This window comes from Solanum pennellii, chromosome 6, assembly GCF_001406875.1.
Source record: "Solanum pennellii chromosome 6, SPENNV200".
Lineage (NCBI taxonomy): Eukaryota > Viridiplantae > Streptophyta > Magnoliopsida > Solanales > Solanaceae > Solanum > Solanum pennellii.
The window spans coordinates 6040555-6056538 of record NC_028642.1 but is presented as its reverse complement, the minus strand read 5'-3'; the positions used below and the strand labels follow the sequence as shown (position 1 = coordinate 6056538).

The 15984-nt window shown below is 37.4% G+C and overlaps 1 protein-coding gene across 6 annotated transcripts in view; it reads left to right on the top strand.

The window, feature by feature from the left end:
• The window catches only part of LOC107023051, a 49164-nt gene that overhangs the window by 30512 nt on the left and 2668 nt on the right, over nt 1-15984 (top strand). For 5 of the 6 annotated variants that reach the window (XM_027917664.1, XM_027917666.1, XM_015223599.1 and 2 more), the window contains exons 14-17: nt 5251-6175; nt 6283-6461; nt 11978-12082; nt 13740-15713. In XM_027917664.1, coding sequence (XP_027773465.1) covers nt 5251-6175; nt 6283-6461; nt 11978-12082; nt 13740-15713 — 3183 coding nt within the window. The remainder of the gene's footprint in view (nt 1-5250; nt 6176-6282; nt 6462-11977; nt 12083-13739; nt 15714-15984) is intronic. The other variant, XM_027917665.1, reaches the window with a different exon arrangement.

Genomic DNA, 15984 nt, shown 5'->3' with positions numbered 1-15984 from the left:
ATATATATATATATATATATATATATATATATATATTACTTTCTTTGTCTCAATATATGTGACATTGATGGAATTTCGAAAGCCAAGCAAATTTTGTACATTTTACGTCATTTTCAAATAATATATGTTACTTTTCTATCCCAATCTATGTGACATGGGTAGAATTTTGAAAGTCAATCAAATTTTTGATGTCCTTCAAATTTTGAAGTTGTTAATTATTGTGATCTGTAGTACTTTTTATGTTATTTCAAATAATATATGTTATTTCCTCTATCCCAATTTATGTGGCACTAATAAATTTTGAGCTTCAATCAATTTCTTTTAGATGTCTTTATAGTATTTTAGGTTTAATTACCTCTTTGATTTTTGAAGATCCATTAATATGCTTTCTTCACAATTATCGGTAGGGCTACCTTTCAGTGTTGATGGTTTAGCAACATACCGTTAAAAGAACAGGCCAACGAAAGTTTCATCTTATTGCTCGTTATGTGTCTTATTAATTAAACAGTACTCTAATTAATTCTACTAAAGATCCACTAATTGAGTGCTGGGAGAAATTAATGTGAGAAAAGTACTGAAAGAAAGATTTAATCCCAGTATATGTCAGTCACCAAAGCAGCCTTGTGGTAATAAGAAATACAACTAAGCAAAATTTAAGTGAGCCCCATGCTTTCAGAAAGTTGTACGGATTCTTTTTATTTTCAAGGGACAAATTAGTCCATTAGATACAAAAAGTTGAAACGCAGCCACACTACTCATTTAACTAACCAATTGAATTACTTCTTTCATGTGAATTACAAAATAGCCTCTTAGGACTTTTCTGTCAATTCCCATGAACGGGAAGCCCCTCACATTCACTCTTACTAATGGTAGTAATATCAACAAATGTGGTTCCAGGGCTCAGTCGTTTGCCAAGCTTTTATTTTATATCAAGTGGCCCCAAATAGTCATGTCTTTAAGGGTAAAACGGGGATGCTAACTTTTAATAGTTTTTAGATAGAAATAAGTTTCATTCAATTTGTGACCAGCTAAGAGGAAAGTTTGTTACATAAAGTGGGGCAAATGGAGTAGTATATATAGTAGTATAATAAAGATAGAAAGTTCTACATAATAATGTAAAATTGCTCTAAGAGTAAAACAATCTTATTTCCTATTTACTATCTTTTAATGTGTCATCGTCTGACTAAACTAATGTGTTGTATGTGGCGGGAGTAACTTAAACGTTATTGTTTTGTCTAACATTGAGCATATTGATTTTCACTTGGCTAGAGTATCTACAGAAGTTGTGCATACTCGTTATTTCTGCTCCTTACAGTGTCTCTTAAGGTTTAGTCGTCTAAATAATAGTATCAACTACAAATATGATTGTGTTTCTAACATTTGCATTTGGCAGTTTGAATATTTAAGGATTGTTTGAACTTATCAAATTTAGAATATGACAGCCACATCTAACATGAAAATATTCTCGAAATTGTTAACTCAATTGACTTCTAAAGTTTTCACTATGTTATCATCATTGTTGGATTGTTGAAAGCAATTTAAAGCATTTTAAGATCAGCACCATGAAAAGCAACTTATTGCTGGGTGTGTCCCTCCTCTGGAAAATGCTGTCACATACTCAAGGCAGGGAACTATCACTTTCTAGTTTCTAGGTGCACATTCTGGGAGCACTGAGGGCTCTCCAGTGTACCTGCACAGGCAAGATATCAGATTGGGGAAAATAGATTGTACTTTGCGGTGGGATTTGATTCTTATGACATCACTAGACTTAATTCAAGGTCGGAAGTTTGGTTCGATTGGGTGGAGCACGGCCGTAATCTGATGCACAGAACTACATTCAACAGAAAAACCATGGAGTAGATACGCTAGTCTTACTGGAAGCTTCAAGGATAATGAAGCGCAGACAAGAACATGTAAAATAAAAGAGGAGCATGCTCTATTTTCTGCTCAAGTAAAAACAAGTTTGCCAGATTTATAAGCATCATAGCTGTACAAGGTGACAACAAATCTGTCATTATCCCAGAAGTTACTTTTAATGTTGGTTGGAGGGACATCACATTTAAGATTAGTAGGTTCATAAAAGAAGACTCAAGTCCTATTATTACTAACACCTTCCTAAAGGCAGATCCAAAAATTCTATATTCTAAAACTATCATAACCAGTTAATGGACAACCTGTAAATGGAAGTAGAAGGAGTCAACCTTATTACAGTGCCAATGTTATCAAAAGAAAAAAGCGCAAAATAGCTCTAAGATCCGTTAGGGCTTTAAGCGGAATGGGGTTGATAAAACGTGGGCTTTAATGAAAAGAGGCAAAGGCCAAAAGAATACAAATATACATGTTAAGTCAAACACCAAGACTAATAATTATAAGCATTAATGACAAATATATGAGAAAAAAAATTCAATTTTTGATAAAGTGGAATATCAAACATTAATTGTCACCTCTATAGAAGAGGCTCATTCGCAAGGAAAAGTATGCCATAGGACCTTGAAGATAATACTGAAGCTCATATTAAGCCAGGTGAAGCGCTCAACATGTTTTAAGTCTTGCTTCAGGGCTTAAGCATGTCTTTGACAACATTGCTAGTGACAACAAAATTATTGTACTGGAGTGGACACAACTGCTAAGAATGGAGTGTTGGGAAGATGTTTGTTTGGCCATTTGACAAAGAGAACACTATCAAATATGAGAGGATGGATGGACGTATTAACATGAAAGAGTACTTTTTGGGTGAACATTTATGACATGATAAATTCTTATTTGAGTTTCCAACAAAATACATGGTGAAGCATGTGCTCCAAAAGGGAATGGAGTTGGAAAAAAGAAAGATTCCGTTGGAATAGTGGATTGCGGTAGTTGGATGTTTTATAAATAGATGAGGTAGAGAGTGGACATGGGTAAGAGCCATGATATTTACCCTTCATCTATGGAGAAATAGGATCTTCAAAGCAATCAGAGGGCAGTGTGGAGGCGACTAGAAACAAAGGGGGAAGCATCTATGAAAAACCACCTTAAATGGACAATATTTAAGGAGATGAAAGAAGTGTCCGAAAAAAGGTTAATATTGAGGATAAATGTTCAATCTTTATTATATCATTTTGGAGTGAAACATCGACTGGTGATTGCTTGTGAAGAGAAGATCCTTTTGGATTACTCTCATGTTTTAGAGATGCACTATGAAGCTCTTAGATTGGACAACTGTTTTAAAGAGTGAGGAGGTCACATGGGACCCGTAGACTCCAACGCACAAGTCGGCGTATTATTCGGAGAGGAAAAATAGTGACAATTTTTCTCCTGAATTTGTTGCTATATTGTACAACAATGGCTCTGATATTATGTTAGAAATAATGGATAAATTTTTTATTGAAATGTGTATCTGCACTTTTACACTGTGCCGTTTTATAGACACTATATTACAGTTCTTTTCCACATATGATGGCATATTCAAACCTTTTCCTATTCTAGTGACTATCTTAAGCACTTTTAGGAGAGATATGATTAGTGATGAGGATATCCGAGACAAGATGAGAGTGAATTTAGTGGAGGACAAGATGCTGGAAGTGAGGTTGAGATGGTTTGGGCATGAGATGAGGATATGCATGGAGGCTTCAGTGCAGAGGTGTGGAAGGTTGGCTGTGGATGGTTCATAAAAGGTAAAGGTAGACCGAGGAAGTTTTGGGAGAGGTGATTAGACTGGGCATGGTGCAGTTTTAGCTTATTGAGGCCTTGACCTTAGATAGGAGGTTGTGGAAGACACAGATTATGATATAAGGTTATTAGGTAGGAGTGCATTGTCATGTTGTTTGTCCATGCTAGTAGTCGTATTATTACTCTTGTAGTTTTTTGTCCTTTGGTTTCTATTATTATGTGTTGTTTCTTGTACTAATACTGTCGTAGAATTTTGTTGTAGTACTCGTCTGTAACTGTAACTTTCTACTGTTTTTGTCTCTATCTTTTCTTTCTTGTACTTTCACTACTATTTATTGATTTTTTTTGAGGCGAGGGTCTATCGTAAACAACCTCTCTACCTCTGAGTTAGGGTATGGTTTGTGTACACTCTATCCTCCCCAAACCCACTTTGTGGGATTACACCGGGTATGTTTTTGTTATACCTTAAGCAGTTGTAGGGTTGCTGCCTGGACTTGACTTTAGATGCTAAAGTATTATTAACTTAGTAAATTACCTATGGACAAAAAATGTAGACTGTCCTCCTTTGTGCAATTTCATGAATCAACAAGTTGTTTCTCCTATAAATTTGTCTGCTAGATTCTTTTGAGTCTTTTTATGATTACTTCCATCTTTAATGACCTTCTTACTAGCCTATAAGCTTAGACATGCCATCTGAAAATCTGGCTTAAATAAGAACAAGTCCACTTTGTTTAGGATGTCCTACATTGATTGGGAGAATTGGATTATTGTTTCATTTATGATTTTGGGAATCTTTTGACCCAGTTCTTCATGCGTATGCTGTGTTAGAGTGTCCCTCATTGGTTGAGGGGATGCGTTGTTGTTTCCGTATGTGGTCTTGGTAAATTCTCACCTCACGTGTTAGCTTTTTAGGTTGTGTAAACCTAAAGTTTATATTCTTATCATACTTGAACAGGCATGACAGTTGGCATCCATCGGATGTGTACCGTCAAGCATAGTGGTTGCTTTATTGCACTAGTGATTCTTTTTGCGTTTTTTTTGGGGGTGGTGGTGGTGTTTGGGCCAGATTTTAGGTTGTGTAAACCTAAAGTTTATATTCTTATCATACTTGAACAGGCATGACAGTGGGCATCCATCCCATGTGTACCGTCAAGCATAGTGGTTGCTTTATTGCACTAGTGATTTTTTTTGCGTTTTTTTTTTGGGGTGGTGGTGGTGTTTGGGCCAGATGGCTGCACCTCTGAGTCCTCTACTTCCCACCAACTCAAGTATGGCATAACTGTGTCCGCCAAAGGTTAGGTAGATGGGAAGAAGTGGAAAAGTACGTACTATATGTGTCACACACACCGACAAACATACATCAGGACACCAGCATCCTCTCTCTCTCTCTCTCTCTATATATATATATATATATATATATATATATATATATACACACACATATATGTCTATATATATATATATATATATATAACACTGATAGACGTACACAGGGACAGTGGACACATCATTATGATGTCTGAAGTTCTGTGAAAGTGTTTCGTCACTTTATCTTCAATTTCTTCACCTGATTGTCAAAATCCTCCTCCTTGAATGCAGTCTATTGTTGGCTCTGGCTCGGGGGCATCTATTGGTGATATTCTGGATGATTTTCTGCGTCAAAGGTTTGGTGAAGATTCTTATGAAAGAGTTGAGACAGGTGTTGTTATGTCCAAGAGACAAGCTTCACTTCACAGGTTTAACAACAAAGAAAGTGGGCGCTTTGTTCTTTTACTAGAGAATCGTGTTTGCAATTCGAGCATTAAACTACCGTCAGTTGATAGTGTTATTATATATGACAGTGAGACAAATCCTGCAAATGATTTGAGACAACTCCAGAAGTTATCCATAGATTCACAGTCTAAGTATATCAGCGTTTTCCGACTGTATTCATGTTTCACTGTAGAAGAAAGAGCCCTTGTCCTTGCTAAACAGGACATAAATCATGATAGTAACTTGCATAGCGTAAGTCGGAGCCCCAATAACTCCCTTATGTGGGGAGCCTCAAATTTGTTCAGTAGATTGGATGAGTACCACACCGGAGGCATTCCAACCTCAATTTCAAATAACTCATCAGGGCAGTTGCTTTTAAATGATGTTATTAGTGAGTTTTCTGCAATAATTTCTAAAAGCTCTGACAACAAGGACATATGTCATTCCATTATTTCAAAAGTTCAAATGAGCACGGGAACTTACAGTGCTAGTATCCCGCTGCTTGGTGAGAAAAAAATGGAGTTGAAAATCGGAGTAGAACCTCAAGTTTTTTGGAGAGGGCTGTTCGAAGGAAGAAATCCAGAGTGGAGAAATTTAAGCCGAGCAACCCCAAGGAACAGAAAGAGAGTTCAATACTTTGATGAATCACCAGATCCACCTAATGGTGATGATGAAGCAGGAAAGAAGCGCAGGAAGGTGGTAAATCATAGTGTGGACGCAATCCCCGGTCACCCCTCACCTGGAAGAGGTGAAGTTGTAGCCTCCAAAGGAGGTATCCCTTCAATAAGCTATTTTCAATACATTTCCTGTTAGATTTAGTTGTCTCATTTGTATAAATATGTTGAGAAATATCAGCTGCTAATTCTTAGTTGGATCCAGGTGCTCATGAAAATGATGATATTGGTGGGGAGCACGTTTCTAGGTCTCCATCTCATCTGTTGCACGATGCAAAACCTGTCAGGCCAGAAGAAGGGAGAATGCTGTACAATGAGCAGAAAAGCCTTCATGTCCATCTGAAAGCTGAGTTTGCAAAACTGTTTGAAGTGCTAAAACTTTCGGTATCCATTTCCTGCCTGCCCTTTTTCAAACGCTTAATTTTTCAAAGTTGTAGTTGTCTTTGAGAGTATACAGGTGCTCTGATGAACAGTGAGGGTAAATTGGCAATCTTCGCTTGCCCAGATTAATCATAATGCGTTGGTTTTGTGAGGGCTTCTGAATCTATGATATCTGTTACGTTTAAAAGATAAAGTTCTTCATGTTAGGAAAATATACCTTTCATATTCATGATGAAAGAGTTGTATGCATTTGTTGATAGCTTCTAGTGAATAAGTATGATATTAACCTGTCGAAGGTTTAATCTTTTTATGTACGAGTTCCTGACCTTGTGATTGCCCCTGAATTGGCATCTTTTCCTTTATTTAAACTCTCTTCAAGTGGCTATATTATTCTGCAGTTTTTGGCACAACAGTAAGCACCACAACATCCTTGCTGCAGTACTTGTACATCCAAACCTTTCCAAGCTTGGGAAACCTAGTTTGGTTAATAAGACCTCCATCCCTCTGCCTTGGCGAGGGTGAAATGCGCTAAGTCAATTCGCCAAAAAGCAGAGAGTCAATTCACATTGACAAATGGTATAGAACATGTTTTTCTGGGATAGGGTGAATAAATTTCATTAAAATGGGCAAGCAACCCAAGGTATATCCCCAGAAATAGAAAACCTACAATAAGAGATGGTTTTCTATGAAAGACACCCTATTTTTTATGTTTTTGATGACCGATACCCTATTTTCTATACAACAAGGAACCTCATGGGTGCACCAAAAAGAAATAAGGGGTAAGAGACTACTTCTTAACTTTACAAAAGTCATCTCCACCTCAAAAGCTGCCCTATTTCTTTCTCTCCAAACAACCCACATCAGTGCAAGTGGGGCAACACTACAAGTCCTTCAGCTTTTCCTTCTTCTGTATTTCAAGATAAATATCAATCCTTTTACAATGCCTGGCATCACACAATAAATTCCAAACCATAGGATTTACCACCATAACCTCGAAAGCAACCGACAATGAATCAGGACGTGTTCTACATTTCCTTACAGAGAAAACACCAACAAAATTACTCTTGTTGCTTGCCAAATAAGAAACACACGTTCCTTGATACCTCAGGGCACCGAATTATGTGGAAAAGTAACCCATCTCATTGACCTCCAATGTGGGACTTTTGTCATTCTTTAACAATATCCATATATATACTACATCAAAGTGTAGTCCCCTTCCAAAAGTGTTACAATCTAGGAAACCTATTTGCACTTTTTGTTACAAATAGTGTAAACATTAAAAATATCTTGTCTGTCCGAACACTTTTTATTCACACCAAAGTAATACAAAGCTAGGCAATTCATCTTAAAATTCTATATATTGCTCTGCTTGCCCTAAAAACATCTTTGATTTCTTTCTTTCCACACTGTCCACGATATGGGACAATCTTCCATCTCTTCGCCTGTTCCGTAGCATTACAAACTCTAATACAACACTTTAACACTCCTATATTTGTTGGTTTCACCCAAGTGATTTTCCTCAAAACACATAAATTATCTTCCATATATCCACAAGTATTTTTTTTTTGATAATGGTAACTTTACTTCTATATATTCACATGTATACTACAACTAAAGTGTAGTTCCCCTTCAAAAGTATTACAACTTACAAATTGTAATTCAATTCTGTGCCTTACAAAAAGTGTAAAACATCACAAATACTTTTGTTGGAGCTAATAGTTTTTGCTCACACCAAAAATAAAAGAAGGCCTAAACACTTCATTTTAAGATTCTGAATGTTGTTCTGAGTCCCCTCAAATCACCTTTTGTTCCTACCAATCCAAATTGACCACCAAATGCATGCCGGAATGATCTTCCATTTTTGTTCCTTCTTGCTCACATTACCATCCATATTCTAGCATCTTAGAACGTCTGCAATGCTTACAGGTTTCACCCAACTAATCCCTTTCAAACTGATGAACATCCTCCAAAGCTGGTCTGTCCATTTGCAGTGCATAAAAAGATGGTTGATTGTCTCAGCTTGTTCCCTACATAAAAAGCACCCAATGGTTAGTTGGTGATCCCTTTTGTTCAGATTATCATGAGTTAACATTGCTTCTTTGGCCAAAAGCCAGATGAAACAATTGACTTTATAGGGAATTTTGGTTTCCATATCATCTTCCAAGGCCAATCTCTTTCCTTCACCACTCTTACATTTAGCTCACTGTATTTGACAGAAAAAATTCCCTTACTGTTTCAGTTCCGTTCTAGTTTGTCCACTTCTTCGGTCAGATTGTTGAATCTTGCTACCGAGTTATAGAATTTTGTTATTCTCCCGAACTCCCAACCATTCAGATGTCTCCTTAGATATAAATTCCATCCTTGTCCAGTTCACATCATGGCAACTGTGGCTTCTTGTTGCTGGCTTAGAGTGTATAGCTTCGGACGTCGTTGTTAAAAGCCCTGCCCACATGTCATGCCAAAAAAGGTTTTCTACCCATTTCCTATCCTCACGTTAGTTCTGATCTGCATCATTGGCCAAAGATTCCTAATAGCTCTCCAAATTGAACATCCATAGGGTGTTGTGACATTCTTAGTTATCCAATTATGTTCCATACCATACTTTTCAAGAATGGCTTCTTTCCACAACATTCCTTCTTCAGTAGCAAATTTCCACTACCATTTCATCATCAGGCTTTGATTCTGCTTTTTCATATTGCTTTGCTTCTGCTTTTTCATATTCCTGATACTTAGACCTCATGCTTTCTTGTTCACTAACAACTCGTCCCACTTGACTAGGTGGTACTTCTTGTTATCTTCATTCCCCTACCATAAAAAGTTCCTTCTCTGGACATCTATTTTCTTGCTAACACTAGCAGGCATTGGGAAAATGGACATCAAGTAAGAAGGCAATGTGTCTAATACACTGTTTACTAGGGTTAGTCTACCTCCCCTGGAGAGGTGTTGACTCTTCCAATTTGCAAGCCTTTGTACATTTTTCTACCACCCCAATTGTTGCGGACTTACACTTAGCACCCAAAGGCATTCCAAGATATGTCGTTGGAAGCTCCCCTACTCTTCCTCCTAATTTGCTTGCTAGAGCATCTATCTCACTGATTGTGTTGACAGGGATATAGAACTCTTCCCCAGTTTATATGTAACCCTGATACTGCTTCAAAAAATTATGAAGATGACCCTCAGTATCAGAACTTGTTCCTCTTTTGTTTCACAAAATACTAAGGTGTCATCTGCATACTGTAAGTGTGTTACTTCTATACTATTTGTCTCGCTCAACTTGAAAATGCTAATTCACCTTTCCCCTCGTGCTTTATTCAGTAGATTGCTCATGCCCTTCATTGCCATTATGAACAAACATGGAGACAAGGGATCACCATGTCTCAAACCTCTACGGGAATTTGACTGTGCTAATGCAATGCTCTATCGACTTGATCCCTTTTGTAATGCTTGCATTAACTATGCTTGTATTAGTTATGCTTGCATTCATTATATATAGATTATTGCTTGTGCATTGTTTAGATTGGTGTATTATTAATAGCATGCATTGCATAAAAATGTGTATTTCCAATGATATCCTCCACAATTATGATGGAAAAGATGTAAAAAGAATTTTGAGGGGTAATTGGGTCTTTAACTATGATAATGCATACATTAAATTCCCTTGCATTACTAATACCTAGAAATCCATCGTATTAGTAAATACTAATACACACCTTAATACACAATAGCTATACATAGCATAAAAAAGTGTACCAAACAAGGTATTACTATGCATGCATTATATTTGCTAATACACTCTACCAAACGACCCCTAAAGGAGAAAAGAAACCCCTATTGTCCATCATTCCATTGCGTTGTTCCTCTCTCCTCCTTTTTGAAAGTCACCAGCGCTTCACTTCAGATCGATACTTTGTACACAAAGCCATCGCTGGTGACTTCAATCTATTCTATCTTCTTGTGTTCCTTCACCTTGATGTTGCACACTGTAGGTAAATTTTGAGGGTTGTTTCTTCCTCTGTTTCAATGAAGCCCCCACACTGATTGCTGTTTTCCTTGAAATCTTGTGGGACCATAGTCTCAGGGGTAAGCCTAACACTCTTATCCACACTCAGTCTCTCTCTTTATCTTTTGGCCAGCAATCTGTGGTTGGCCTCCACCGATCTAGGTTTAGATTGATCTTCTTCCAAACCCATGTTCCGGGCATGACATGCTCTGCTGCCACTTCTGTGGGAAAACTTGATAGAAAGTGCCGGTCATTCATTACAAAGACTCTGACCCTATGTCTGACTTCCAAGTGTTGCAAGCCGACCTTCTATCATCGAGAATTGGGATCTCTCGAAGTGGGTTCTGGAACTTGCCTACAGCATTTCTATTGAGAAAGTCTCTCTGATGTCGGTGTTCCATTCGTCACTCTTATGCAAGCACCTTCCGCCTGTAAATGCACCTTCTTTGTGGATTCTGTTGTCCATCTACTGTTATGTATTGCCTCGCTGAAGGATGTTCCCAGCAGCTTCCTTTGTTTAATTGTACTTTCTGCTCTGTTGTAGGCACATAGGTGATTTTTTCTATTTTATAAGCAATGTTTCCCCATCCCCCTTTGTATGAAGATTCCGGTGTAATAGTGACTGCTTTGTTTTGTCCTTCAATAATAACTGACGTATCTGCCATTTTCATTGTATTAAGGGTACAAAAGAACTCTGAATAGAGGTACTTTACATTTCATCTTTTAACAGACTTCCCTTGGATGTTTGATGCCTCAATAAATACTGATCTCAGCCATCTCAGCACTTCAATGCTAATCTTCACTCTCCTTGTTAAATTCCTGCTGCGTTCAGTCCACTCTATCATGTATCTGCTCCTTCTTTACGTTTGATGATTTCATAAGACTTGAAACTCGTGTTATAGTGTTATCCCTCATTGATACAGTTCCGACCATGGTTGCCAGAAACAGATCCCTTGGACGTGACTTTAGGTTGAAAGTTGGCTGACCTCGAAATTCGTGTGGGAGAGCATTTTCTCTTTCATATTTACCTTTTATAGGCATTTCTTATGGTTTGCTGCTAGTTTTACAAAGTGCCTTTGATTTCTCATTGTTCTATTGGAGGCCTTTCAACCTGGTTCTTTTCTCTGTGTATGCTATTGATTTCTAATTGTTTTTTTTTTCTTATTTAATAGTGTGCCATCTTGTTTGCTTTAATCCTCCATCTCATCCTGTAATTCAATTGTTACAACAGTGGTTTATTGGGAATTGTTTTAGCATCTACAAATTTTAATAGTAATAACCAGGTTCTGATCCCTACCAAATTTCTTACTGCTAATTGTTTGTGTGAACCAGGCTTCAACCCTACTTGGTATTACCCTCTATGTAAATTTAAAAAATGATTTTTCTGGAATGATTGACATACTTGTGGCATTTCCTATTTGCGAGAACTCTCTACTATAATATACCTAAATAATATGTTAGCCTAGGTATTATGTCTCACTCTTGGCTTGCTGGCCATGTGACAAACATTTAAATGCAGGATGCTGTCAAACATACAGTGGGTAAGTTTCTGGAATATGTGATGGAGAATCATCGTGTTAGTAGGGAACCTGCAACAATTTTACAAGCTTTCCAGTTATCTCTGGTCAGTATCTTTTTGTCTCCACTGCTCATCCTTTCTGCTCGCATCTTTTTTAAAAAAATTATTTGTTGGTGGAATCAATTCTTCTCTTCATTGACTATCATAATAGTTCAGGTAAACAATTATCAAGTCATAGTAATTAGGAATCCAAAAGATGAGGATATTATTTTTTAAATTTGATGTAGCTCAATATCTTATATTTAAGAGCCTTTTATTAATTTAAAGTTGATAAGAAAAGCTAAGTTGCTCGGACCCGGGTGCGGGTGTCCGATATGGGTGTGGATCTAGAGGTCGGATCCTCTATGAACTAAATTTTAAGATTTGGTGATATGGATCCATGTCTGGATACGGGTGCGGGGATTTGGCTAAAAACAGAGTTATACAACCTAAATTTTGAGATATTATGAAGAGAACTCGAGGAGAAAATCATGATCAAGAGGAAAATCTTGGAAGAGATAAAAGGAAAGGGATTGACAACAAAATATTATATGTTTAAGGTATTCTATTTTCATCAATTTCAATTTATATATAAAAGGAAGGTTTTGATTACAGAAATCATTAAATCTGTCCAAAATCTCTCCCTCGAATTTGGTCAAAGTATCCAAAACTGGTTGACCAAATCGGTTACAGATCCCACACCCATGATGTGTCGACACGGGTGCGGCACCGAAAGTGAATAATCTCAAGCTAAAAACACTAGGTGATTCCTTACCACCTATCCAAGCTTTAGTGACCCGATACCTATGTGGGTGGGAGGTAGCAAGCTGCCAATGGAATTAGTCTAGGTTCACAAGCTGACCAGGTCACCATGATTATGAAAACAGTAAATAATAATATATTGTTTGATTGGCGTTTTTGTTTCCTACATAATTATATGCTTAAGATATTTAGGATATGTAGGACTATTGTATTGGGAAAAGACTCTAATATGCCATCGAACTTTGAGAAATGACTCTTTTATGCCCTTCCTTTAAAAGTTTGGCTCATCTACGCCATTTCCATTTGAGAAAAGGCTCATCCATGCCACTATTTGTTAACTGAAAAAATATATCGATTTTGCTGACATTTTTTTTGACATGTGGTTCATTATGATTCGGCCACATCATTAATTAATCTTTTTTTTAAAGGAAAAAGGTTCAAATATGCCATCAAACTTTGAGAAAAGGCTCATCTATGCCATTCGTTAAAAGTTTGGCTCATCTATGCTATTTCAGTGAGCAAATAATGGCATTAATGAGCCTTTTGTCAAACAAAGACATAGATGAGCCAAATTTCTAATGGATGACCTAAATGAGCTTTTTATGAAAGTTCGATGACATATTTGAGCCTTTTTTCCTTTATTATTTTATGTCGGAGAAAAGTTGGAATAGGAATACAAGGATTAGTATTACACAGATTAAATTATTAAAACACTCCTTATATGTCCAAAATAAGCAACATGTATTAAAATATTTCATCATTTTGTATAAGTAAGCAATACACATCTTAATACCTGCATAACAAAAAACAGTACACATCTTTTAATCCACAATCCCTGCATTATTAATCTATGCACCTTGTCTCTACACCAAACTACGCTTAGTGTGCTTCTTGCTTCAAGAAAAATCATCTTTACTGTCGCTGTGATTCTTGTTGTTTGACATTTACTGTGATTTCTCAGTGTTGGGTTGCAGCTTCAATCTTAAAGCAAAAGATTGACAAAGAGGAGACATTCTTGCTAGCCAAGCAGTACTTACAATTTGGATGCACCGAAGAAGAGACAAACAATGTCTGTCTGAAGATCCGTTCCTTGAAAAAGTTATTCCTGCAACAGTTGGATCAAAATAATAATGCTTCAAGTTCTTCTAAGTGTTCTTTATTAGCTACCAGAACCGTTGCAGAAAAGCCATCAACAGGAAGCATGTCACAAGTTGTGGAATCTCCCCAGCTGAATGTGCTAAAGGAAATGGAAGAAAGATTGCAAGGTAAAAAGTTACATGGGGAATGCATTGTGACACCTAAAAAAGAACTTGTGGATATTGAACGGGAAACTTTCATTAAGGAAGTCCAGTGTAGATGTGAGAGGCGAATGTCAAACCTGGTACAAAAGCAAAAGGAGGAAATTGAGGAGTTCCAGAAAATATGGGAAAAGAAGAAGGAAGAGCTTGTGCAGGATTACAGATTGCAGTTTGCTGTTCTTCGGACTGTACGTGGTAACACTGCTGTAATGAAGGATAAAAAAAAAGATGCAGAAACTGAATTTTCAAGAAAAATGCAAGAGCTCAAATACAACAAGGACCAGAAACTTAACGAGCTTGAGGTAGAACACTCTGCTATGAAGAACAAGGAAAGGCAAAAGGCTTCTTTGTGGTTGGCCGAAGCAAATTCCTTCAGGGGTGTTGGATCTCATCCGATAGATAGGATAGGGTGCTCTCAGGAAAATGTAAATGTCTCACTCAATTCTCCCAAGACTGTTCACCCTGTAACTGGACATCATGTTAAGGAACTGAATGCAGGTAAAATTTCGGATAACACGCGGTCTGATGTACCTCCATCTACTTCTGATGAGTCGGATATTCTTCCTATTGAATCTACAAGTGTTTTAACAACTCCAGCAACAGAGGACCAATCTGGGGTCAAGTCTGTCGATGGAGGATTGGTTACTATATCCAAGGGGTCTTATGAAGTGGGTGGTCCAGATGTACCTTCATCTACTTATGATGAGTTGAATATTCTTCCTATAGAAGCGACAAATGTTTTAACAATGCCAGCAATGGAGGAGCAAGTTGAGATTGTGTCCACGGCTGAAGTGTTGGTTGCTAAATCTAATCAGCTAGAGCCTAATGAAGGAGGTGATTTATGTTATAGTTCAGAGGGAATTGGAGCACTGGGTGCTAGATCCAAGAAGCCCAATGAAGTAGATTATCCAGATCTACCAGCATCTACTTCCAATGAGTCAAATATTCTTCCTGTTGAAACATCAAATGTTTTAACAACGCCAGCAATGGAAAAGCAACTTGAGATCGCGTCCACAGTTGGTGCATCGGTTGCCAAATCCAACCAGCCCAATGAAGTAGGTGATTTTGGTGGTAGTTCAGAGGAAATTGGAGCATTAAGTGCTAGTTCTAAGCAAGCTATTGAAGTAGGTGATCCAGATGTACCTGCATCTACTTCCAATGTGTCAAATATTCTTCCCATTGAAGGTTCAAATGTTTTAACTATGACAGCAGCTGAGGAGCAAGTTGAAATCACCTCTAGCACTGGAGCATTGGTTGCTAGATCCAAGCGGCCTAATGAAGTGGGTGATTCAGGTGGCAGTTCAGCGGAAATTGTTTCTGTGTTTCCTCTGCCTCATGAAGAACATACTGAGGTTCTATTAGGGGATCCGCCTAGAGAACATTTGTCAGAGGTATCTGGACTGGGTTTTGATGTTGTTCTGGGGAATGATAATTTAGAAGTAAATGTTACTGAGGAATTGAATACGGAACATGATAGTCTGGAAAATAATTCTCATTTGCAAAGTGATAAAGATGACCCGAGAGATGCAGTTCGATCCACTGATACAAACCCAATTTCTCCTTTGAAATTGGTAGTTGACTTGCCTTCGGTAGAAGCAGTTCTTTGTTCTGATGATGGTTCTTTAGCTCAAAATCAAGTAAGTGGCCTTTGTTCGAAATTTATATGGTGTTTGTATTATTGTGTTATTGTGTAGAACATCTGGGTGCAGAATCTGGGCACAGGTATATGTGATCTTCCTAGGAAAAGTAAAAAATGTCTCAAATTGCAAAGACATGCTCTGTTTAGATCATTTTGAGCTAGTAATTGACAAGTTATCTCTTAGTTTTGTTACAAGCTGTAGATTAGGTAATTTGTACCAATTTGTTCGGTGACTTGCAGTTCTACCCTCGAAAAAACACATGAATTTT